General features: G+C 36.7%; 1 protein-coding gene across 1 annotated transcript in view; it reads right to left on the bottom strand.

Moving 5' to 3' along the window:
• GUCY1B1 (guanylate cyclase 1 soluble subunit beta 1) overlaps nt 1-25,723 on the bottom strand; it is a 43,273-nt gene that overhangs the window by 16,729 nt on the left and 821 nt on the right. The window contains exons 2-4 of the mRNA XM_077770954.1: nt 25,604-25,677; nt 9,770-9,870; nt 8,173-8,291 (exon numbers count right to left, since the gene is read on the bottom strand). Of these exons, the coding sequence (XP_077627080.1) occupies nt 8,173-8,291; nt 9,770-9,870; nt 25,604-25,677 (294 nt within the window). The remainder of the gene's footprint in view (nt 1-8,172; nt 8,292-9,769; nt 9,871-25,603; nt 25,678-25,723) is intronic.

Below are 25,723 nucleotides of genomic sequence, written 5' to 3'. Positions count from 1 at the left end.
TTGCCTCTAGAGGTTGCTATTGCCATATAAAAGGAATCCAAAATGGCAGACACAAAGTATTGGAAAGTTCATATAAATGACAAGCCTCTGAAGGCCTAAAAATGTTTTACTTAAGTAGTACGAAGTTCTTCTTATAAATTTTCTGCATGAAAATTCTTCCCTGAAAAGGGAAGATGTAATAACTCTTCCTTCCAGATCCCTTCTAATACTACTGGTGTTGCAAAAAAATGTGACAGAAAATCTGGTGAGAATATTTGATACTCATTTCCATTTCTTACAAAGTAAAAATTAGCTATCTGCTGCATTTATAGGAAACATCCTAACATAGTCAGTCCTAGGTAGTGTGCTGTGGCTGACTTCAAAGAAAAAAAGAAGTTGAGTCCAACAAAAACTTCAAAATATGTATCTTATTTTTTTTCCCAAAATTTCCTCTACAAAATGTTTAAGTACATCGTAAGTCAATGCCAATATCATTTCCATACTCACCTATTTTCATCTTGTATCATATTATACCATTAACACATTTTTATATGCAGCTAACCAGATGGTGTGAGGCAGTAACGATTGGCACCATTTCTGATAGCAGCAGCTGATGCTAACAAAGGTCAGAGATTGGCTGGGATAGCTCAAAACCATTTTCTCATGAGCCACACAAAGATAGGCACTGCACCTGAAATGCGGACCCATTTTGGGGTGCCTGAGTTGCTCAGTCATTTTTAAGTGTCTGACTCTGGTTAAGGTCATGACCTTGCAGTTCATGAGTTCGAGCCCCGCGTTGGGCTCTGTGCTGACGTTTGGAGCCTAGAGTCAGCTTCAGATTCTGTGTCTCCCTCTCTCTCTGTCCGTCTCCTGCTCACACTGTCTCTTTCTCTCTCTCTGTCTCTCAAAAATAAATAAAGGTTAAAAAATTTTTTAAAATGTGGACCCATTTAGATTTACATAAAAATACTTATAATACTAAGGTATTAAATTCGGTAATAAAATCGTGCTTAAAATTTGTCACTTCAAAGCAAGAGGGACACTAAACCACACCAGGTCAGAATGTTCATTTTTGAGTTTTTGTGGTAACCAACTCTCCAGAGATTTGCTGTTTTATTGAATTTGCTATTAATTAAATGGACAAGTAAAGTGCTTTCCTGGAGCATAAAAGATTTAACACCACTTAACGTGACATTGATTTTCTTTAGATCGTATCTAACATAAAAAATACTCTTGGGATTTCTTCAGTTACAGCTTTCCTTGCTTGGTTTTATTCTCTCAAAATTAAAGTGATGACCACAGCCTGTTATTAAAAATAGAATTCATGCTTAAAAATTAAATTGGTTTCCTGTGAGTACAGTTATATTGCTAAGAATGTGCCTTCTTCATAGCTAGATTGTACTTGTTTGCAGCAACCTCAAAGGCCACAAAAAACATTCTCAAAAAATCCAAGGGAAAACCTTGCCCACATTGTCCAATTCTATCTATAGAAAGCTTGTTATCCATTCACATGGCTGTAGCGATGTGAGAGAGAGCAAGAGTTTCATATTAAAATTGGTGTTCTATTTTATTTCTAAATGTACCCATGAGAGTAGGATTACAAAAAAAGACCTGAATGGCCAGTTACAAATAGACATAAAAAACATAAATACATGTATTTCACCAAAGTAGATTCCCAGGATACAATAAATCAAACCTCCAATAGGCTGACTTCATTCTTCTTAGTTTTACAATGTTGGGGAAGAAAAAAACAAAAAAACCAGATAGAGAGCGAGTCCATTCATCTATTTTCCCTCAAGAAGCCAACAAGTTTGGTCAGGTTTTCCGTTCACTTCCTGATGTTTTGATATCATTTTACTGCTTTTTCTACAAGTCACATGAATATACATTTTCTACTCCGAAATTCTGCTATCCATAAGTCCAATTCATCTTGTCGCCTAGCATTTTTTATTTATAGAAGAAAAGTTAGTGCTCTCATCCTGGGCAACTGTGCTGGAGTTCTGAATTTAGTACAATCCATAGATTTAGGAAACAAATGAGAATTTATTATTCCTTTGAGAAATACTTTGAGGTTCCGTATCTTGGAATGGTTCAAAATAAATGCAAGTTGTCTCTATAATATAATATGCACAGTAAAAATAACTTCATACATAATTACAGAGGAGAAGTTTCCAAGAATTAACTACATCATTTCCCTCCTTCCTTGGCATCTAATGAAAAATCTCTAAATGATCCACGTAAGTGGGTGGAGTAAGTCCTTTCCTTGAAAGTTTTAGGAGAGATTTTTTTCAGTCTCTAAGTAGCCTTATCCCAGTGAAGGGGGAAAAGGGAGTTGCCTGTGTTATTTGAGAACATTACTGAAGTGTAGATCGGGAAGAAATCTTCAAAATCAGTCATTTCAAAACTCTTTCTTTTAAAGGAAGGAGGATGAGATAAAGTATTTCCATTGTTTTTGCTTATATTTCTGAAAAACATGACCAACCCCAACAGTTGTTTATAAACAGCATGCACTTTGAAACATATTTTATAAGAATTAAGTCATTTTAGAATTTGAACATAAAAAATTCAAACAAGCAAGGTCTAGATAAAGTGGAAAACTTAACCTCATATAATGGGAAGAACCAAGGTTGGGGTGTGAAAAGCATGAGATCAGAACAAGTAAGAAGTTAACACTTTAATGATATTCCTCTGCCTCTTGGTGCTACTTCCTGCGAAATAGCCTTCCAACTGAAAAGATACAGAGAATATTTTTTAAAAGAAATAATGTAAGGGTCTATTTAAAAAGAAATTATATCAGAGTCACTAAAATTATTTCACTGGTAATACTGTTAAAACTACATATAATTATCACTACTATCCTCTCAAGTGAAATATTTCAGTTAAAGAAAAAAAGACAAATAGTGATAAAATTACCCGCTTAAATTTTTCACTTATTCTACTGCTTTCAAATTCAGGTTTTAAAAAACTCTTGGCTGTTTTGTGAGGAAATATACCAGTTATTCAAAGAGAAAACAATGTTACCATTCCAAAATACTCATCTTCCCTTACTTGTCAATTTTAGAATTGCAGGTAATAGAAATTGGCATTTTGGTTGTTGAGAAAAATAGTTCCTTTTGAAATTCAAAAGTTAAAAATAAAATGAATGGTGCATTTTTGTCTAAGAAATATTATAAATAATTTAGGGAAGTATTAGAATTTCACAGCTGTTCAGGAAAATCCTCAGCGTTCCCAAAATAACACTTTGCACAAACATTGAAGAATTTTAGATCCATCATCAATCCCACATTGCTCCTGGTGGGCTGGCCAAGTAACAACGTTGTGCTTTAGAAGCCAAAACCTCGAGCCAACATGAAGTTGAAGAAAATCCTACTGTACGCTGAACAGAGGTGCTTGAACATTAACATATATGAATAGAATGAATGAGTGAAACTGCCACCATACCAAAATTAGGGAAGGAATGGGTATTTCCAGCAAACAATAACATAATATGTATTTGATATTCAACTGAGATTCTGATGCATATTTAAGCAAGCTCATAATTTAACCTGGCTAGTCTCTAAGATAGCAAATTGCTCACTTATTTATTTTTCAGTAATCAACCCTGACAGCTTTCCATGCTCATTGAAATTTCATTTTACCTCTGTAAAATTACTGAGGAAGTAGACTATAGAATGCAGTAATAATGTGACACCACTGAGAATGAATTCATAGCCCTGCTATAGATTGACTTGGATTTCATTCCCCGAGGCTATATAGTATTCTTATCAAACATGGTCCATTCAAAGCTCTTGACTCATCCATATATATGTATATAAGTGTACACACACGTAGTAACACAGACATAAAAAATAAAGAGGAAAACAAGATACAGAGTACTGTTCCCATTATGCATTCCTACATGTCAAAGCACCCCAAACTGATTGGCTTAAAACAATAATATATCTCTCATGGTTCTGGAAATTTTCTAGACTCAGGAAGCCCTTGGGTGGGAGTCAGATGAAGCTGGGGATGGTGTCATCATAATGCTCTACCAGGCTGTTTTCCCAGGACAGATCATGCAAAAGGCTGAGGGTGGTTGTTGGCCCTTTGCTGGGAGTTCAGCTAGTGCTGATGTCTGAGAGCCTACACATGACCTCTCCATATGGCTTGGACTTCTCATTTCATGCCGCTGGGGTCCTGGAGGGGTCCTTCCGAGAGCAACTATTCGAAGACACTCAGGTTCAAACTTAAAAGACTTCTTATGAACAAGCCTCGGAAGTGTCAAAATACTGCCATGTTCTATTGGTCAAATAATCACCAAATCTCACCCAGATTCAAGGTAAGGCAAATTTCAGAAATTTTGAAAATTATTTCAAGAAAAGCAAAAACATAATAGATGTCAAACTCTTAATTGAGAGGCTGAGGACGGACAACTTCCAAGGACATCCTCTTTAGAACCATGATGAATGGTCAGGGCTGCCCAGCCTAAGGCATGGTCAAATGATTTCCCACACTTTAAGTCCAGTAGCTATTTTATTGTTACCTGGAAATTCCAAATGGAGATATTAGAATGATCCTTTTAAAAGTTTCCATAGATACAAATAATGTAACTTGTAAATTAATTAGTAAACACTAATTTGCCATGTCCACATGTGATGGATAATTCAAACTATAATTCATCTCTAAATATAGTTATATAGTCTCATCAAAATGAGTTTCATTATCTTTAATAAAAGAATTAATCTTAAGCTCGTGTTGTATTTGCTTCTTATTTTTGTAGAAATAAGCAAACCTTCATTTTTTCAGTCTTCAAAAATGGTATTTATTCAGTCTCAGATATAGACCGTATCTATGGAGATACCATCATTAAGAGATTATACATGGTCTCTGGCTCCATGAAGTTTACATTGCAGCCCAACAAACAGGAAATGATAATACAGTGTGAGAAACATGAGGGCTAGAAATACGAGAAATAGAAATTCTGAAAACATGGACAACAGCAATTGCCCTGACTCAGGACAGACACTGGAGAGAGGAGTGGTGTCTTCCTGGACAAGTAGCATGACCAGCAGGATAAACAGAATTTATTTAGATGAAAAGCATCGGTAACAGTGCTCTAGACAAAGGGGAGAGCAGGTGCAAAAGCTCAGGGGATAGAGACAGAAAGATTAAAAACAAAGATTCTAAAAGAGTTTCTGTTTGGCTAGACTGGGGGAGAGGAAGAGGAAGGATGGATAGGGTATGTAAGTAGCTGGGATTATTTTAATTACTTTCTATATTTTCCAGTGAGTAATTGGAAAGCATGGAAGGGTTTAAGCAAGAAAATAATATAATGAGATATATTTGCATTTCAGAAAAACCAGTAGAATGGAGAAGAGATTGGAAGAGTCTTGAGGGGAGGCTGGGTAAGCATCGGATCTCTAGAGAAAAATACCTCCCACAGACGTGTAGAGGACATGAGGAAAAGTAGTAGAATTCTCAAAATACAGTATTTAAGAAATAGACTCTAAGGATTTGATTACTGATTAAAATTAGGGATGAAAAAGAAAGAAAAGTTTTTAAACTCTCTTTATTTATTTTTTAATGTTTATTTATTTATTTTGAGAGAGAGAGAGAGCCCAAATGCCAACAAGGGAGAGAATTCCAAACAGGCTCCATGCTGTCAGCCTGATAGGGAGCTTGATGCCATGAACCGTGAAATCATGAACCAAGCCAAAATCAAGAGTCAGACGCTCAACCAACTGAGCCATCCAGATTCCCCCAAACTCTCTTTAAAATGAGACCCAGTTTATGGTACTCTTTAGTGAAGGATTGATGTCTACAAAAAAATAATATTTTGTTAATTGGTATAATGAAAAATGTAAATTTTACATATGAATGAGGATTTTAAGACTATGAAAATCAGTGGCTTTATTTTATAATCACTTACACAAGAAAAAATATTCATTTAATTTCTATGGAAATAGCTTAATCATAAGATAAATACCTACTTTGAAGAAAAGCAGTATTTAAATGCATTCAATTTGCTGTTAAGATATGCAATTTGAAAATCAGGAAAATAAAGAATTAGATAAAAAATACATAATATTGGTGAACATTTCACAGTATTCTAACTTTCTAGTTTCTTCATTTTTCACACACCAAGAGACAAATAAAATCATATGTAACTTAAAGACATATTAACTAAAGCTGCCTATTGACTTTGAGAAGGGACCTAGGCGTCTGTAAAATAATACTGTCCAGTGAACAAAACGCAATTATAGACACTAAAAACAAGCCACAAATACTAGCCACATGTGCAATGTTCAAATTTTAGCATCCATGTTTAAAAAAGAAAAAAGAAACAGGCCAAATTAATGTTCATGATATATTTTATATAACTCGATATATTCAAAATATTATCATTTTAACATGTAATTCATATGAAATGCTTATTAGCTATTTTGTATTCTATTTGTACTGCCTTTGAAATTGCTGTGTATTTTACACATAGCACATCACATTTCAAATATAGTAATGGGGTGCCTGGGTGGTCCAGTCGGTTAAGTGTCTGACTTCGGCTCAGATAATGATTTCACGGTTCATGGGTTTGGGTCATGGTATCATGGTTCATGGGTTCAAGCCCTGCCTTGGGCCCTGTGCTGACAGCTCAGAACCTGGAGCTGTCTTCTGATTCTGTGTCTCTTTCTCTATCTTCCCCTCTCCTGCTCATACCCATGTGTGTGTCTGTGTCAAAAATGAGTAAACATACAAAAAAGTCTTCAAATACATAGCAGGCACATGTGGCTGGTGGCTATCCTATTGGATGGTGGAGTTCTAGAACCTAGAGAAACGCACCAAAAGGCTGCTTGCTCTCTTCCTGGGCCATTACAAATTTAGCAGAAGGCCAATGAATAAAGGTTAAAAAAATGTTTGTAAGATCCTTTGGATAGTTGTTTTCATATGCAGACATGACCACTCAGAATAAAATTTAAAATTAAGACAGAGGAATCACAAATTGAAACTCTACCGATAAGGTGCCAAAAGGCAATGAAAGTATTAAAAATGGAATTATGATTCAAAAATCCAAAATCCCAATAGTTTAAATATCAAACTTTAATCCATTTAAAATAACTCATTTACATACAGCCTTTTAAACTTTAATTTAAAAATCTCCTGGCAGCTATTTCATTTGGAAGTGGCAGGTTTTTTTGACATCAGTAGTTCTGTAAATGCATGGCAGGGGCTTGCAAACCAGTTTCTATCTTGATTTAATGCTGTTTTAAGTTTGTACGAAAAATGTCATTATGTAAACAGCAGACATTTTGATTAAACACCAAAGTTCTTATTTTGGCTGTTAAATCAATAATGCAGCTGGATTGGAAGTAGTTTACATTCCCTCAAAACTGGGCTTGGGTTCAGCTAGTATTGTACTGACATCATTTTCCAGCAAGATCTGGCTGCTTTCAGCAGCCAGTGTAGAAATATCCTTTATAAACAACCACATAATTTTCAACCTTAACACAATTCGAGAAGAGGGTCTTTACAAAATGCCTGTGCTTAAAATAGGGCAGCCAATCCAAAAATAGTCTCTCATCTAATGTGTAATTTACTAGTAAAAACTTTTAAGGTAATTTAAACAAGAATAGAAGACAAAGGCCTTTGGGAACATTAGTTCTTTCATTTCACCTGAAACTGACTTTGGAAGCGCTTTCCTAGTTTCCTTTCTACAGTAGGCTAATTAATATGTAACTGGGAGCAATTCTTCTCACACTTGTTTTGAAAGCTCCTGAAAGCCACCGTGCTTTCTCCTAAATGTTGAGCCCAGGTCACACTTCACAGATACTGATATACTATTTAATTATGCTACACAAACTAGGAATACCTTAAAAGAGAAAATAAGACCACATTATACACACTTAAACCATTAAAAAGGAGGCAGTGAAACAGATCACAATAGGCCATGTTGAGATTTTCAGAGAGCATTAATTTACAACTTGAATATTCGAGATCAGCAACCAAAAGTTAAAGAAAAAATATGAAACAAAAATGTTAAAATGTATTCAAGACCACCCAAGAACCACAATTTCATATGAATTGGAAAAAGTCACTATGATTCCACTTCGGTAAGAAGACATTCTCATCTAGTTAGTTGGCTGAGCAAAAGCATTCTAAAGCCTCTCCTTAAGAATCACTGACTCAGAACTCTGAAGTACGGGACCTCAAGTTGCTTACCTGTAGAAATTCTCTGACATTAGATCCCAGGACACGCAATATTGTATCATAACCAGATTCTTGACAAAAGACAAAAAACATCTTCCCAAACATTTGGAGGATTTCTCCGGCATTGAGATCTATTTTATAGGTTTGAGAGAACAACAATAAAACATAATTACGGCTAGAATATTGCTAATGGGAAGAATGAAAATAGATGCATAAGAAAGGTTAAAATATCCTGTCTTTGTACAAGAAGACATAGATCACAAGAGAAAATTCTGGCCTGAACAACACAATGAAATCTGTTAAGACAATACATTGACATGTAAGATTTGTACTTAAATGTAAATTAATCAGTTTCTCAGCTTTCACGACAAACTACTTACTTAATTTCTAGCTTTTTAAAACAGATACTTAATATATTAGCTTATTATTTCTGAAAACTACAGAAGGAAAATCATCAAGAATGCACATGACGTAATATTGTGGCAAAAATGGTTTTCTTCAGGTAAATACATATATTTAATAAGTTGGCTACATATAGTATGTACCCCAATATTCTCTGCTTTCTTTCTTAACATTCAATTATTAATATTTCCTAAACTCTTTAAACTTTTTTCTATAATATCAATGTTAATTGCTATCTCATTAACATGGGACACAACAATTTATTTAGTCAATTTACTCTATAGAAATTCAGACTTTTCCAATTTTGATAACACAAGTAATACTGAAGTGAAAACATACATAAATCTTAATGCAAATAAATCTAGTAATTACAAAAAATTCCTAAAGGGTTTGTAGAGTTATTTAAGAGACTAAGTAATGGTGCAAAATTATTCTCTACAATGTTGTCTTAATTTACCATCAGATGAAAAATGTGCGTAATTTCCCCTTTAACTATACTTTTGACTACACTAAACATTTCATTTTCAAAAATTACCAAATTTGCATGAAAAAATTATTTCATATTTGTTTCAGTTTTGATTACTAATGAGGCTGAATATTTTTACTATTAACAATTTACTGTACTTTCTTTGTAATTCTTGTTTTCTGTAACAGATATTTGCTCTTTGTTATAGTTGCCAAAGCTAAAACGTGTCTTTTTATTCTATCCAAACTGTAGCCTAACTGTAAATTAAGCATTATGACAATAACTCTGAGAACAAATTTTTTTTTTCCCATGAAGCTGTTTTTAAATTTGGTCTACTCTGTATGAGCTTTCCCTGATGTACACTTCAGTTTCTCGTTTCCTTTACCAATAGCTAACAGACTCCATGATTGCAAGAGAGATTTGGGGACAGTATTTTCTCCATACTATCCATACTAACAACATAATTAGTATGTTGTTAACATCATAACTGAAGTTACTGTTACATTGTGTCAATATTTTTTTCCTCCTTTAACAGATGGCTTGTTGTGAGGGGGTGCAGAGAGCTTCTCCATTCTCTAAAGAGCTTGTAAAGGAGAACCAGGACTCCGTGTAGCCTGGGCCTTACCCCCACCATTGTGCAGTGTACAACCTGCACAGCGCTACAATGGGACGTTGGTTCATGTATTCCTTTGGGCTTCTACGTGTAACTTAGCCAAAGAAGGAACATCGCATTCAACTTACTGAGGACTTTGCTTGCAGCAGCAACCAAATCATAAGTTTTAGAATCATCATATATTATTCTGACAAGAAACTGTCCTTCTTCATCTAACTGTGCCTCTTTTCTGGAAAACAAAAACAAAACAAACAAACAAACAAAAACCAAGAGACAGAGGGAAAATGTTGAAATAAGAGAAATGCTACCACAGTTACAATGATTGTATAAACAATGGTTTTATACCTGAAATAGGATATTTTTTGGCAAGTTTGTTTAAATCAATGTCATGTGCCTAAAAGTCTAGTGATTAAGAAGGAATTATTTCACATTCCCCTCCTCGAATTAAAATGACATATTTAAGCATCTTTTAGCAAGACTTACATTTATATAGTTCTCTAATGCCCAATGCAAGACCTGATAATAAACAGAGTCAAGGAAAAACTTTTGGTTTAACAAATGGTTGGCAAATATTTGTTGAATCTCTATATGTGCTAGGCATTGTTCCAAGCATTAGGGATAGAACCTTTAGCAAGTTAAACAAAAATATCTGACCTCTGGCTACATATTCATTCTAGGAGGGGAGACAGGCAGAAAAGTAGTAAGCAACATATGGTAAGTAGTGTGATGAAAAATAAAGACAGTTAGGAGGGTAGGGAGCTTGAGTACAAAACCAGGAAGCCTCACTGAGGTACTGGAAATGGAGTGGAGTGTGAAGAAGCTTTGGGAATGAGCCATGAGCAAGGTGGGGCAGGCTAGGCAGTAGCAGACTAGTAGAGGCCAGCGTGACGAGAACAGAGATGGCAGAAGAGTAGCTGTAAGGGAATGGGTCAGAGTGGTAACAAGGAGGCCCAGGTGGACATTTACTTGAAAGAGATGGATGATTTGGGCCTTTGTGATATGAGCAGTGAGACAAACTGACATAGGTGAAAGAACTCAATCGTGCTGCTGCATTGAGACCGGATCAGAAGGGTCTAGGACAGAGCAAGGAGACCAGTTAGGAGGCTACTATCAAAACCCAGGCAAGAAAGGCTGATAATTTGATTCAGAGTGAAAGCAGTGCACAGAGGGTGAAGTGGTCCAGATTGAATATACTCTGAAGACAAATCCAACCTGATCTGCAGATGGATTAGATACAGGGTGTGAGAGAAGGACACGACACACAGAGGACACTGAGGTTTTGGTCTGGGAAACTGGGGGGATGTTGTCACCAACAGCAAACTGGAAAGGCCAGGCCATTGGAGGTGGACTGGAGGGGAGTAGGTGGGCGGATGCAAGATCAAGAGCTCTGTTTTAAACATGTTAGGTTTGAGGTGCCAAGTGGACTGATAAAATCTGCCAACATATCCTTAGCTTATTAAATACAGTAGCTCAAAATATATATAGTATTTGTTCATTTTTAATAGTAGTCAAATATAAATATATTGATGTTGATAGGATTTGGATTAGTTTTCCTCAGACACACGTCCGAAGGAGAAATCTACTATTCACCACATTGCCAGTGGTGGAAGAGAACTGACAAGTTTGCAGATATCTTTTCCAATGTTAAATTCACAACAATACGTGGAGCTCTGAATCCAATGCCTCTAAATCCTTGTATGCTGCCAGAAGAATGCAAGACAAACTAGCCACTATCATTAGGGGAACATGAAACACTGTTGCTCAAATAGCTCCTTTTGAAATGCTGCCAAAACAGGCCACAGTGCCTTCTCTCTCTCTCTCTCTCTCTCTCTCTCTCTCTCTCTCTCTCTCTCTGGAAGCTGCTGTATCACAGCTGCTTCTCATGGTTGGAATACCAGTGTCTGCTCAGGGGGAAAACTTCAAATGGTGCCATGTCTTAGGTACAGGTGGGATGGAGATATTCTTAAAAAGTATCCTGTGTTCTTAGAGTAGACTCCATATTCCCCTGCAGTTATGCATAACAGTACATGTGAAAGAGAAAATTAAAAGCGCCAGATTTTGGTAGGCATGGAAATCTAGATTTCAGAGCCCAGAATTCACCAGATGAATAAACATGGACAAATCACACAAAGCACATGAGCACTAAACCCCCATTTTTTAAAAACAAGAGCAATAATATAACCCAGCTTCTACACTGTAAGAGATACAGTATGCAAAAGTATGTTCTAAGTTGTTGAGGACTGAGTTGTTGAGTTGTTGTTATTATATTCTACATATATATATACATACATATATACATGCACATTGTATGTATATAACTAATGACAATAGGGCTACTTATGTCTAAATATTCAAAAAATTAAAAAGCTGTATATAAGATGTGGAAATCTTCCATTTACTGAACATGCACAGCTATTAAATAAAAGAAACACATGTTCCAAACCTTAAGTGTTTTTAATACCAGAAGTCAGTGAAATATCACCAAATTATGCAGATATAATATATAAACACTGACTTATCTTTTGATAAATGCTACTATGTGTCATGCATATTATAATTTTTAATTGTGTAAAAATATAAAATACAGGAAAGGAAAAACTTTTAAAAATCCTTCAGTATTCTGAGAGAACTACTGCTAATATTATATCCAAGTTGTTCATGCTTGAATGTACTTGTATGAGATAAAATGGAGCAGATTTCACTGCTTTAAAACCTTAGTATTTGATGGACAACTCTTTATGTCAATAATATATTTCTGTATTTTGCATAAAATTGCACTGTGGACACATTGAAGTTTTAGCATGTATCTAGATTGCTTTTATTTTTTGTAAGTGTAAACAAAATTTTGGTGAGTACTTTTGTAGCTAATGTCTATGTAAAAATTTCTATTTTCTATGTATTTCTATGTATTTCTAATTTCTATGTATTTCTATGCAAAAACAGAATACATTCCTAGAAATGGGATTGCTGATTTGAAGGATACGGATAGCCTAATTTTTCTCATTTTGCCACTAACATTTTATTACAAAATAGCATTGCTCATCAGATTAGAATTTTGAAGCCTCTGGGGCAACTGGATCGCTCAGTTGGTTGAGCAACCGACTTCAGCTCCAGTCATGATCTCATTGTTCATGGGTTCGAGCCCCGTGTTGGGCTCTGTGAGGACAGCTCAGAGCCTGGAGCCTGCTTTGGAGTCTGTGTGTGTCTCTCTCTCTGCCTCTCCCCCACTCATGCTTTGTCTCTCTCTCTCTGTCTGTCTCTCAAAAAAAAGGTTTAAAAAAAAGAATTTGAAGCCTCTAATTTAGGGCATTTAATAGAATCTATATTTAATTAAATATAATATAATAAAGTACAAATTAATTTATGTTCTCATTGGGCCCTATTCTCTTCCAATGGGGTAAATCAAATGACATAAATTTCTGTAATAAACTTAGTTTCTCAGAAACGCTCACCAATCTATAACAATAATTAAATGAATGAAGTACAAGCAGTATACTCAATCACTCTGCATAAAATAGAAGAATGGCCATTTCCCTAGAAATCCCCTAGTCGTGAGTCAATGCATTCCTTCTTTCCTTTCTCTTGTTTTAATAAAATAAGCTCCCTTATCTTTTAAGCCTCACTTCCTGAAATGATCAGCCCCACATGCTCCCTGGAGGGAGGTTGAAATATAAATTAACCAGTAGTACTAGGAAGGAAATCATCATCTTCTTGGAAAAATGTCACATTAAATTCTAGTGAATTATTTAAAATACTTAGGATTCCTTATTTACATTTATTTTAGAAATCTTTTGGAATTTTGGGTGGCCCATTAATTACTCCCCCCACTCCCAACCCCAGGAGCAGTATTTTGCCATAAATATTTGGGCAACTATTATGCCCCAGCCACTTTCTTAGGTACTTTTTATATCAATGAAGGAAATAAAGATCCCTGCCCTCACAGAGCTTACATTTTAACTGGCAGAAACAATGAGCAATAAACATATCCTCAAGTTTTATAATCTACCATGAGGTGATAAACGCTACAAAAGAAAGTAGATTAGGTTAAAAGGGTGAGAGTAAGGATGTAGGAAGAAGACGAAGGATGCAGTATTAAATATAGTGATTATGAGAAGCTTCCTTGGAGAAGTTAATTTCCAAGCAAGATTTTAGGAGGTAAAATTGATCTCCATGACGCAACTAATCCCATTTTCCTTCCTTCTGTACCTCATTCTTCATCTTTTCCCCTCTTTGGAGGAAAAGTGAATTGGAGATATCCCAGACACTTTAGTGAGAAATGGTTTAACATTTTAGACTAAGCAGGAGAATTTACAGTGCAAAAGGAGTAATATGCAAAGAATTCATTTCGGGCAATAGGGTCACCAAAGCTACTAGAAATTGCTCAGTGTGTCTCAGTTCTCAATACCATTTTTTCTTCTGGCTTCTGGACAAATTTATATTTGTTCAGATTTCATGCTGTCAAATGGTTTGCCACCAGAAGGTGCAGAGATGTGATAACAATAATCTGTCAGATACATCTTCAAGGTCTGTCTGCCACTATTTTTTTGAAGGAAGCTTCTATGGGCTTCCTTCTGACCTTATACTCTTCTTTTCTCCCTGGTTTTGGAGATGCTTTTTTCACTAGCTACCTACAACCACAGAGGGTAACCAGCAAATGTAAGAAAAGTTGGGAAGTAAGTTAATATTCAGGTTACATAAATGATTTATATAATTCAGGTAATATGAACTCACCTCATAATTCTTCGTAAGTTTCTAAGAGTAAAGGATGCATCAAGTATATGGATATAACATTTAATAATATTTAAGGTTTATTTTCTTGACAGAGTTTCTTTTGTGCTTAAATTATCCAAATTCAGCCAAGTACACTAACCAAATTTTCTAGGCTCACTTATCTTTCAGAATATATTTTCTGAGCATGAACATTGTTTAAATTGCAAAATACACAAAGCATTATGTAATTTCCTGTTCTCTAAATTATATTTAGTTTAAAAAATTATATTTAGTTTACAAGTGAAAAAACAGGTTTCTCTGGTAAAAGTAATATAAATCTTCTCAAAACAGAAGTACAAAAATTTGGACATATTTTTATTTTCCAATGGCTTTTAGATGACAGCAACTATCAAAAGAAACCGGAGGTAAATTGAATTAAAATTTATTCAATAGTGCTCATCTATCAACCAATGCCAACCAACAGAACTATTATCATCTTATTATTATTACATCTTTCTGCTTCCTATTATTTTAAATATTCCTTGAATGACCCCAAAAGTATATAGTCTTCCCCTACTTCCAAACAGTATCACTTGCAGTCGTTTGTGTTATCTTTACCTGCGTATGCAAGAACTGTGTTTGGGTTAAGCATTAAATTTTTCTACTTAGTACATTACTCAATAAAAGAAGTTGGCAGACAGTAAGACACACTGAGAAGCTCATTTTTAAAATGGCTTAAATTTGGGGCGCCTGGGTGGCTTAGTCGGTTAAGCATCCGACTTTCGCTTGGGTCATGATCTCGCAGTTCGTGGGTTCGAGCCCCACGTCGGGCTCTGTGCTGACTGCCAGCTCAGAGCCTGGAGCCTGTTTCAGCCTGTGACTCCCTCTCTCTCTGACCCTCCCCTGCTCACGCTGTCTGTCTCTCTCTCTCTCCTAAAAATAAATAAAACATTAAAAAAAATTTTAAAAAAAAATGGCTTAAATTTGGGGCACTTGGGTGGCTCAATCAGCTAAGTGCCCGACTTCAGCTCAGGTCATGTGTGATCTCACAGTGTGAGCTCGAGCCCTGCATTAGGCTCTGTGTTGACAGCTCGGAACCTGGAGCCTGCCACAGATTCTGTGTCTCCTTCTCTCTCTGCCCCTCCCCAGACTGCACTCTCTCTCTCTCAAAAAATAAACATTTTAAAAAAAAACTTTAAAAATAAATAAATAAAGTGGCTTAAATGAGGTTTGATTAAGTAAAAAAATAAATAAATAAAAAAGAACTTTCTTTGGTTAGCAAGTAAACCTAAATAGAAAGAAGACCATTTGGTTTCATCTGTATCATAAGTCATGGTGTTTTCTCACACAGTGTGCAAAAGTACCAGCTAAGCTACTCCCACATGCAAGTGCACTAAGTTCAGCCAAGTTCACCTCTGCGGGTTTTGGTTTCCTCATCTGGGAAATAGAGGAACAGCAGTACTCACCTGGAGTTGTGTTGGTTGCAGAATTAACCTATGTAATGAGCTTAGAATAGTGTTTCCCACAGACTTAATGCCCAAAACATCCAACTAACAGAGGTCTAGTTGTTGAAGACGATGAAGGACGAGGGGCAAGAGGAGGGAGACTAAATGGCAGGTGGAAGAAGAGAAGGAAAGAAATAACAACCAAACATTGGGAATTTTGATTTAGTGTCAAGAGACTCAAACTAAAGGTTCACTTAATTTGATCTAATTTGTTGATTAGATGTTTATTTTTGAGAGAAAGGCAAATTGCAATTAGGGGAAGGGCAGAGAATGAGAGAGAGACGGAATCAGAAACAGGCTCCAGGCTCTGAGCTCTCTGCACAGAGCCCAATGAGGGGCTCAAACCCACGAACTGTGAGATCATGACCTGAGCCGAAGTCATACACTTAACCCACTGAGCCACCCAGGCACCCTAGATGGTAAGTTTTCTTAATTCAAATAGACGAAAGCAAATAAGTCCTTTCTCCCCTATGGGCTTTAAAAATAAAGACTGGAGCACCTGGGTGGCTCAGTGAGTTAAGCGTCCAGCTTCGACTCAGGTCATGATCTCACAGTTCGTGGGTTCGTGCCCCGCGTCGAGCTCTGTGCTGACAGCTAGCTCAGAGTCTGCAGCCTGTTTCGGGTTCTGTATCTCCCTCTCTCTCTGACCCTCCCCTGCTCATGCTGCCTTTCTCTCTCTCAGAAATAAATAAAACATGAAAAAAAAATTTTTTTTAAATAAAGACCAAACTCTCACTTGGAGATGAAATGAGAAATCATCATTTTCTATGTATCTATAACCACAAAGTGTTTAAAAATTAAGTAGATGTACATGAAAAAATTTCCCAGTAGCAGTTTCCCACCTACTTTTAAAAATGGCTATTCGTTGGAATTTAAATTGATCATTTATTTACACTAATTGCTTTCCCCCAGAAGAATAGTAGGTATTTTTATTGTGGTGTTTTGTGGTTTTGTGGTTTTGGTTTTCGCCTTCTGCTTTTCTAATCACTGGTGCCTAACCCACGTGCCTGAATAGAGCATTGTGCTCAATAAACTTGTACATGTTTTAAAAGAGGTGAATGAACGAATTAAACACATTTCCCTCACACGTTTCCAAGCTGCCTACTGAAAATCAAACCATCAAACATTACTAGCAAAAGTGAAGAGTTTCTTTTCAAACTACTATTTAATTTTCAAAGAGTAGGAGCACAATTTGTCAGAAAAATCCAGGTATCGTTTCTCATAACTCCATATTTAAAGAGATATTCCTTTTTTAAAACAAAAATTATTTATTTTCGAGAGAGAGAGAGCACATGCGAGCGGGGGGGTGGGAGAGAGAGAGAGAGAGAGGGGATCTGAAAGGGTTCTGCTCTGACAGCAGAGAGTTGAGATATTCCTTAACTGTAAAATGTGAACATACAAAAGCTGAATTCATATTCTGTCACTGAATTCCTGCTGTTAGACACTTTTCAGATAAGTTTAGTATACTGGCTTTCAGGTAAAGAAGTTTCCGAGAGGTATGAAAACAGGTGTTCTGTGATGGTAGACCCTGAATGAATATAGGCATCTTGAAAATAAAGTCTCAAAATAGGGTCCTTCTCAGAAGGAAATGGCCAGCACACTGGAAACAACCAAAGTGACCAATGGCAGTTTAAAGGGGTTCTAAACCTTTTTAAAAAAAAGCCATTATGACAGAACATGCTTAATTAAAAACAGACAGTAGATGCCGTCTTGACAATAAACCCCAAGATAGTCTATGTTAGTGCACTGTAAGGACATCATAAAGGCTGAGTGGTGTCCACTGGTTACTATAATTAAAATCTCCCACTATAAAACACAGATAACTATATATAATATCTAAACAGTTAAAAATTCACATATTTTTTCTGAGTGGCTGTGAAGTATGAATGACCTCTCAATTTGCAATAGTTAATTCCCACTAAGTCTGAGTCTCCTGAGAAACTGGTTTGAGGCAGCTGCCGAGGGGAGAGACAGACCCTTCAAGTGCAGTGACAGCTTCCTGCTTGGAGTCTCTTACAGTTAGTAAAGGTTCCTCCATAAGTCAAGGTGTTCAGCCATCCAACTACTGTAAACAGTAACAGTAAATGCTGTCAAGAGTGACACAAATTGAGGCAAAGTGACATCACTCTTAATATATAATTACACGTGTTTTTTTTCCCCTTTGTGCAAGTTGCCGTAAGAGTCTAATGAGAGTCTCGTTCATAATTGCCTGAATTCTGAAAACACATCCACAAACATCTCACATGAATGCTTTCCAGTAGCTTCATCAGACACATGAATTCACTTAGGTCGTTGTGTGTGCACTTCATCATTAACTCACCTTGTGAGCAGAGTCACAATGAGGCTCTGCTGTTCTTCCACAGATGTGCTAATTGGTGAATAAAACCACTTGTAAGGAAGTCATAGCTAGAATTGCCTAAGAGCTTGAAAAGTCCAGGAAAACAAAACAAAACCTGAATACTACTAATACACATGCATCTTGCCAATGCCGATGCTAAACTGGCTTCCTTTGGAAAGAAGGTCACTGGTCTTTCTCTTTAGGGAAAAGCACATAATATGATCATTGCAAGCCTACCTGTGTTCACATCCCTGCTCTGATAATTAACAGTTGAGTGATTTGAGACAGGGTTTTAAAGTCTTGGAGGCTGCAAATAAAACCAGGACAATGAACAAGTCTATTGTCTACGGTGGTTGTGAGGATTGGGTGAGACAATGACTATAAAGCACTTAGGACTGTGACTGAGGAACGATATGGTAAGTGTGCAATATATATGAGCTATTACATTCAAAACTGATTGACATGAGGAGCATTTGCATCTGGGCTTTACCTTTAATTTTGGCATTACAAACATTTATTGACAGTTTATAGCACTGACTTTAAACAGCACCACATCTACCCGACTTTTAGACACTTACTAAAGGGTTCAATCTTGTCCTGAATCCAATCCAGTAACTGTGTTTTAGTACGTGAAATTGGTAATCCCACAGCAGTGTTTTTAATTCTTTCATTACATCCAGGTACATAGGGAAACAACACAAAAGAACTCTGATTCTTCCAAAAGGAGATGCTATAATATACTTCTCTATCTTCTGCCTTCATTGACATATATTAAGAAAAAAGTCTATTTCAACAGAGCTCATATTATGTTAAATAGTGGTTGTAACTGTCATCATTCTGACATAGTAAATACTGGTTACAGAAAAAACATCTGTGAATATGTATGTGTTCTACTCTTTAAAAATTGAAAATATGGATTATATATATATATAAACATAAATACACATACATGCATATACAAATATATACACACATATACATATAAATGTATATGTACACACATATACATATAAATGTATATGTACACACATATACATATAAATGTATATGTACACACATATACATACACATACACGTACACACATACACATGGGGAAAGAGAAAGAAGAAAAGGACCACAGTCTACCAGGCTCTTCCTGGTAGGTAATTATTACAAAGGCTAGAATCTACTAAGACAAAACGAACACTAACCAATAGTAGAAATACATAATTATAAATCCTGGTATGTACTATGAAGAAAAATCACAGATCTGCAAGTGAGAGAAGCTTTCCTTTAAGAGGTAAATTTTGTTCTGGGGGTCCTGGGTGGCTCTGTCTGTTGAGCATCCAACTTCAGCTCAGGTCATGATCTTGCAGTTCATGAGTTCAAACCAAGCACTGGGCTCTGTGCTGATGGCTCAGAGCCTGGAGCTTGCTTCAGTTCTGTGTCTCCCTCTCCCTCTGCCCCTCCCCCACTCACACTCTAGTTTTTTTCTCTCAAAAATAAATATTAAAAAAATGAAAAATTAAATAAAAAAGGAATAACATTTGTTTTGCCATCTCAAGGCTGAGACATATTTCCATTCATGAGTAGGGGGTGGGGAGAGGGAAGATAAGGAGAATCTGCCAAGCACAGGTGTTATTCTGACACGTAAAATTCAAAGTTTTCAGGAACTGAAAACTGACCCATTGAGGCTGAGCCCTGAGAGAAAGCAGGAGCTACGGACGGAAAGGTCCCTGTTTGAGGATTTGAAAACTGATCACAAAGAATTCCAAAAAAAGAAAAGCAACAGTTTAATATTTCAGGATTCAATGATGAATGGCAAGTAGATCAGAATAGGCAATGGACCCATAGCCACAGTGACAAAGAGGTAGAAAACATACTGCAGAATATTTTCCTTTTACCTGGAATAGAAAGATCCTGGAGGTGGAAGTAGATATCAGTGTGTGAACCCCTTCTCATACCTGCCAGTGAGCTTTTTCCGTGGGGCTCTCCCAGAACCTGGACCGTGTCTGGCGAGCAGACTTCAATATCTTTTGACATAAAAAAGGCATTCCATTTTACTAGACACAAAAACACCATTTTCCCACCATTTCTTCTTTAATGAACAAGGAGGAAAAGAAGCAGATGGAAAAGCTGCAAATAGTCATGTCTTCTGTGTTGTCACCTTCTGAACTGGGCCAGTTGTACGGATTTCCTAAAGTGTGTTTTCCTGTTGATGTGTGCACACTATCAGCTCCTTATTCCTGCTTTCCAACACATTGAAGAGAAGCATGTGCTCAAGTCCTCTATCCTGCGGAGAGGAGAGAGTGCCAAAGGGACATTGTTCCTTGTGAACAGTAGCAATGTCTAGCTAACATCTGCCACAACTATGTCTGGGCGTGTTAAAAGGGAGAATACAAATTTTCTCATTTCTCTTCTGGCTCTGATTTTACTGTACAAAGTTCCTTCTCGGAGACACCTAATTAAATAATATGTTTCTATGATCTGTTTTCATTCTCAAAAATTATAGAAAGTATTTGCAAGTATTACAAGTAAAACAAAGACCTGGCTTGATTTCAGGGGGATACTTCAAATCATCAAAAAAAAAAAAACCCAACATACGGCTATGAGCTGGCCTATCACCCACACATCATGCTGCTCACCAGACATGGCCTAAGTTCTGGAAGAGCCCTATGGAAAGAGCTCAATGGCAGTTATGTGAAGGGGTTCACACATGGACATCTACTTCCTCCTGCAAGAAGAACTTCAAATGCTAGTGAGCTTATCGGCTCATGTACGTGCCTACCTCTGTCTTTCCAGCTAACTGGCAGGTCTTCCTACAGAAGAAAGTCTCGGTCCTAACAATGATCTAATTTACCTATTTTCATCTACGTATTAATTTGTTTATTTGTCCTGAAGAAGTTTCTAGGTATGGCAATTAGTATGGTTTCATTTTTATAGGTATATTATATTAGCTCTTATTTCTATCTTAAGAGAAGCAGTAAAGTGACACCAGAAACACAGGATTGGAGTCCTGACCATTTAGCTTCCTACATATAATCCCCTAGGACAGTAACGTAACCTCTGGAAACTCAGCTTTATCATTAAAAACAAACATCAAACAACACTGAGCTCACTTATATGTGGATCTACAAAGGGCAAACTCATAGAAACAGAGTAGAGGGGGGGTTCACAGGGGGTGAGGGTGAGGGAAATGGGGAGCTACTGTGCAAAGGGTAAGACAGTCAGTTGTAAGATTAACAAGTTGATTATAACTAATTACATTGGGTCATATACTTGAATGTTGCAAGAGCAGCACAAAGAAAGTGCTAAGAACCAGAATGAAAGAAGAAGAGAGCCTAAGAGGCACTTCAAGTTCAAAGAACTGGTCCCAGTTGCATACAATGGACCAAAGAGAAAAACAAGTGACAATGACAATGAAGTGACTAGTTATCCTCCACCGATGAGGGAACATCTAGTCTCTGTAGACTTCAATGACCTACTGTTACTCAAAAGAGAACTTCATTATCTTTCAGGTGAGCTAAGGAAGAGAAAAGTCGAAAAATTCTGGTTCTAGAATAAAATTAATAATAGCTACCATTTTTTATTAAGCAGTTACTTTTCAAAAACTGTGTTAAACATTTTCAGACATTTTTCAGCATATTATAACAACAACTCTATTACAGTAGGTACAATGTTTTCTGACACAGGAAGGCTTGGAAAGTTTAGACAACTTGGAAAAGTCACAGGACTAGCTTATCACAAAGCACTGGCTAATATGAACCATAACGACTAATTTGTGACCAGCAAATTCAACTAGATACATTAAATTCAAAACTGGAAGATCAGAATGTTTCTATGTTTGAGTTACAGACAGAAAATATCCTGATACTCTAATAAGAGTACTATGGTAAGATTTGATTTGAAGCAAAGGAGTTTAGCTTACTTTTCTACCCTCAGTGCCTGAAGGACTATGTTCATTAAAAATAAGCTTAACTAGACAATGAAAAAAGGAATAAATCAATGAATTAAAAAGTAAGCTGCCCTACTGTAGGTATATCAAATAAAACCATACTAAACATATATAAATTCTTTATTCAAGAAAGAGGGTCAACAGCCTTCTAGAAGAATTTGCTCCAACATGTATCAACTAACAGTGCTATTACATGATTTTCAAATCTCATACCAAAATGTTGACCCAAATATTTATCTCATACATTTTAGCAAAACACAGAAGGGCTAAGCCATGGACCATATACACTTTGGAGTTTCAAATCTATTGTTAATTCATTCCTTGGCCTGTTCAACTCTAGGCAAAATAATTAGTTTTTAGGTAGGTATTTTTAGTTTGTTTTTTAATGAACTTTCCATCATCTTAAATTTCTTCAGTGTTTGCAATCCATCCTTATGCCTCAGTGAAGTTAAACCAATCTAAATTTGCACTCATTAATTTAATGCAATTATTTAAGAGCACTTAGGTGCTCTTCTATTATGTATCTCCTGACTTTGTTTTCTCTGAAATCATGATTATTTTTTTTTCATCACTTTGGAACCATGGCTTCTAGAAAAGGCCATCTAAAAATTGAAAAGAAACCAACAATAGAAGATTTGAAGTAGATTCAAAGGTCTTTTTTGCTTTTTCATATTTATTGATGGCCTAGATCAGAGGTTAGCAAACTACAGCCAATGGGTTAAATCCAGCCCACAGCCCCTTGCTTTGTCTGGTCTGAGAGCAAGGAATAGTGTTTACATTTTAGACAGTTGCATTTTAGCAGGTGTATGGCTACCTATATAATATCGTCAATATTGACTCTTGGCCTACCACACCTGAATTATTTACTATCTGGCCCTTTAAGAGAATGTTTGCTGACCCTTAGTCTTGATAATTTTTTTTCTTAAAAAGAGGAATTTAAAGCTTGTATGAAATGGTTATATGATTGTTAAGTGGATACAGAGTTTACAATGAAGCATTTTTGGCTCCTACCACTTAACATTTTCTGTCTGGAATCTGTTACTTAGGGTTTTATTTGTCATTAAATGTTTGGCATCCTTTCTCATAAAGGATAGATGGCCATTTCCTACTAAACAAACAAACAAAAAAAAACGTGTTATATATAACTGTTATAAACATCAATTTATATAGTTTCTCAAAAAGACCAAAGAGGAAGATAGAGATATTTAGCACTTACACACACACACACACTCAGATTTAGTTTCTCATAAAAAGTTAAAACAGAAAGTATTTTGAACCATTGACTGCAGTGATCCTCCCTGGAGTAGAGGATGAAGTTGAGAGGAGGCATCAGAATCTCCCAAGGAGCATTTTAAAGTTAAGCTCCTCTGAAGTCTCCTCTCTAGCCCCCAGGCAGTGAGAATGGCTTTGCGGTGCTAAGCGAATGCTCTTCCAGGGAGCTCACAGTAACCCCTCAGAGGTGCTGACTGGGTTGGAAACCAATGAGCTGCCTTAATCCCTCTCAACATAGAAAACTGAACAATGTTCTCTATTCCAGATACTAAATGGCACCCAAGCCAATATGGGTTCCAGCAAAAAGGATGCTCAGACAAAAAAAGGATCAAAGTTAACACCTGCACTACAACACTCCTTTAACTAATACTATTCCCCTTGCAGAGGTACATAATTCGCTCTCTCCTACCCATATGATTTGTTTCATGTTACCAGAAAAAAAAGCATTTTGAATAATTTAAGTTATTAACACTTGAATAGGTTAAGAATATTGTTCAGAAATAAAGATAAATTAGTGAGTTAAAAGATACTGCTGTTTAATTAAAAATTAATGCATTGTTTTGTAAAGTAGAACGTAACAATATTCTTAGCCTACTTAGATTACTTTGACAGAGTTAAGTTCTCACACCAGTGGAGTTTGAATATTTTTAGATATTTTGACTTCTCTGGGGAAAATATGGCCAGTCCAAACAAATCGCTTGATAATTTAATTTTTGAAAACTGCTGACACATTCCTCTTAAGGTGTAATTTTTCATCTTTGTATTTAGCAGTGATTTAAATTGATAATGGGTAGGACATACAGTCTAAATCTGGTTATACATAATGACTATTTAGCCATTACAGCTATCTTTTACTGTGTTCTCAAAATTTTAAAAATACTGTCATAGCATACTCATCCAGAAATCTGGGGATTTCTATATTGTGGAGGAGAAAACCTGCAGGGGATATGCATGATGGTTTCATAAATTCACAAAGAAAGTGACTTAAAAATAACATGATACTTAAGTTAAACTGTTTAAAATCTTGCTTTTGAGGTCTGCCTTCTCTGTAATTCTACCAAGCCAAATAAAAATTATGAAGGTATTAACAAGGTAGACAGATTCAAATCCCAACGTAAGCTTTTGTGCCTAAATACTCATTTGATTTAAGCCATAATTTCCAAATCTCCACTTCTCTGTATAATATGCAAATGAGCCCTGTGGGTAACAGAAATGGCTCATGGAACATGAAACCATGCTCCACTATATAAACCCAAGGAAGGGAAAAGTTGCATTCTAGTGCTTAATATTTAACCCTGGCCGTTTCCATGGAAACGGATATTTAAAAGACATCATTATCATGTAACTGCACAAAAAGATCTGTCAGGATTGACTGCTAATGATTGGAATACATGGGGGGGGGAGGGGGAAGCATGAAGGCATCACTTGATAAAACAAAATGAAATCAGTGAGGTCAGGAAATGAAAGTAAAGAATAACAATGTGTTCTCTTCTGCCCACCCAGGTAGTCACTCCCTCTACCTCCATTTCGATGTGACAGAATGGTGTTCCAGTACGAAAACCCATATACGGTATATGGATTTGCTGTAGCTAGTTGATTGTGCTCATCCATACACGTTTAATGCAAATTCCACCGGAATAAGAGAGAAGAAAGGAGAGAGAATTCTGTTAGATCGAAATGCTCAACAGGCCCGCAGAGTTGACCCATCATTCCAACAGGTTTAAAGTCTCAGGTGTCTGTGGTATTTCGGTCCATACCCAAAGTACTGGGTTCCCAGCGCTGGGGTGCTCTCCTACAAGGCAGACTTCACCATAGTTGACACCAAAATTTTGAGAAAATGAAAGAAAAAAAAATCCAATTTAACTTTATTTCAAATGAATAAATGCACTTGATTCAATTGCTCAAGAAATCATCTCAAGAGAAGTTGAGTTTTTGCACACTAAAAAGGCTTAACTTGTTTTACGGGTCTGCGAGGTGTGTCAATCATAAAGGAGTCGAGGTTTTCCGTCTGTTTCTAAGGCCCGGGGCTCTTTGAACGTCGCGGAGGCCTTAGCGGTCCCCCGGGCCCCACTCCGCGTGGGAGTCGCCCAGCCAGCAGAGCTCCGGAACCGCCCCGGCGCTGGCAGAGCATTCCCACGCTCGAGCGGTGTCGGGAGGCCGCGGTGACCCCAGGGGCTCCTGCGCCNGGTGCTTCTCACTTACTTGATGTCTTCCCACACCTCCGGGCCGTAATTGCGGATCACCAGCAGCTCCAGCGCGTGATTCACAAATCCGTACTGCGGGGACAAGGGAAACCTGAGCGTCAGGGACCAGCAATAGGTG

Source organism: Crocuta crocuta, unplaced genomic scaffold (genome assembly GCF_008692635.1).
Source record: "Crocuta crocuta isolate KB4526 unplaced genomic scaffold, BGI_CrCroc_1.0 scaffold166, whole genome shotgun sequence".
Classification (NCBI taxonomy): domain Eukaryota; kingdom Metazoa; phylum Chordata; class Mammalia; order Carnivora; family Hyaenidae; genus Crocuta; species Crocuta crocuta.
This window is presented reverse-complemented; position numbering and strand designations above follow the sequence as displayed.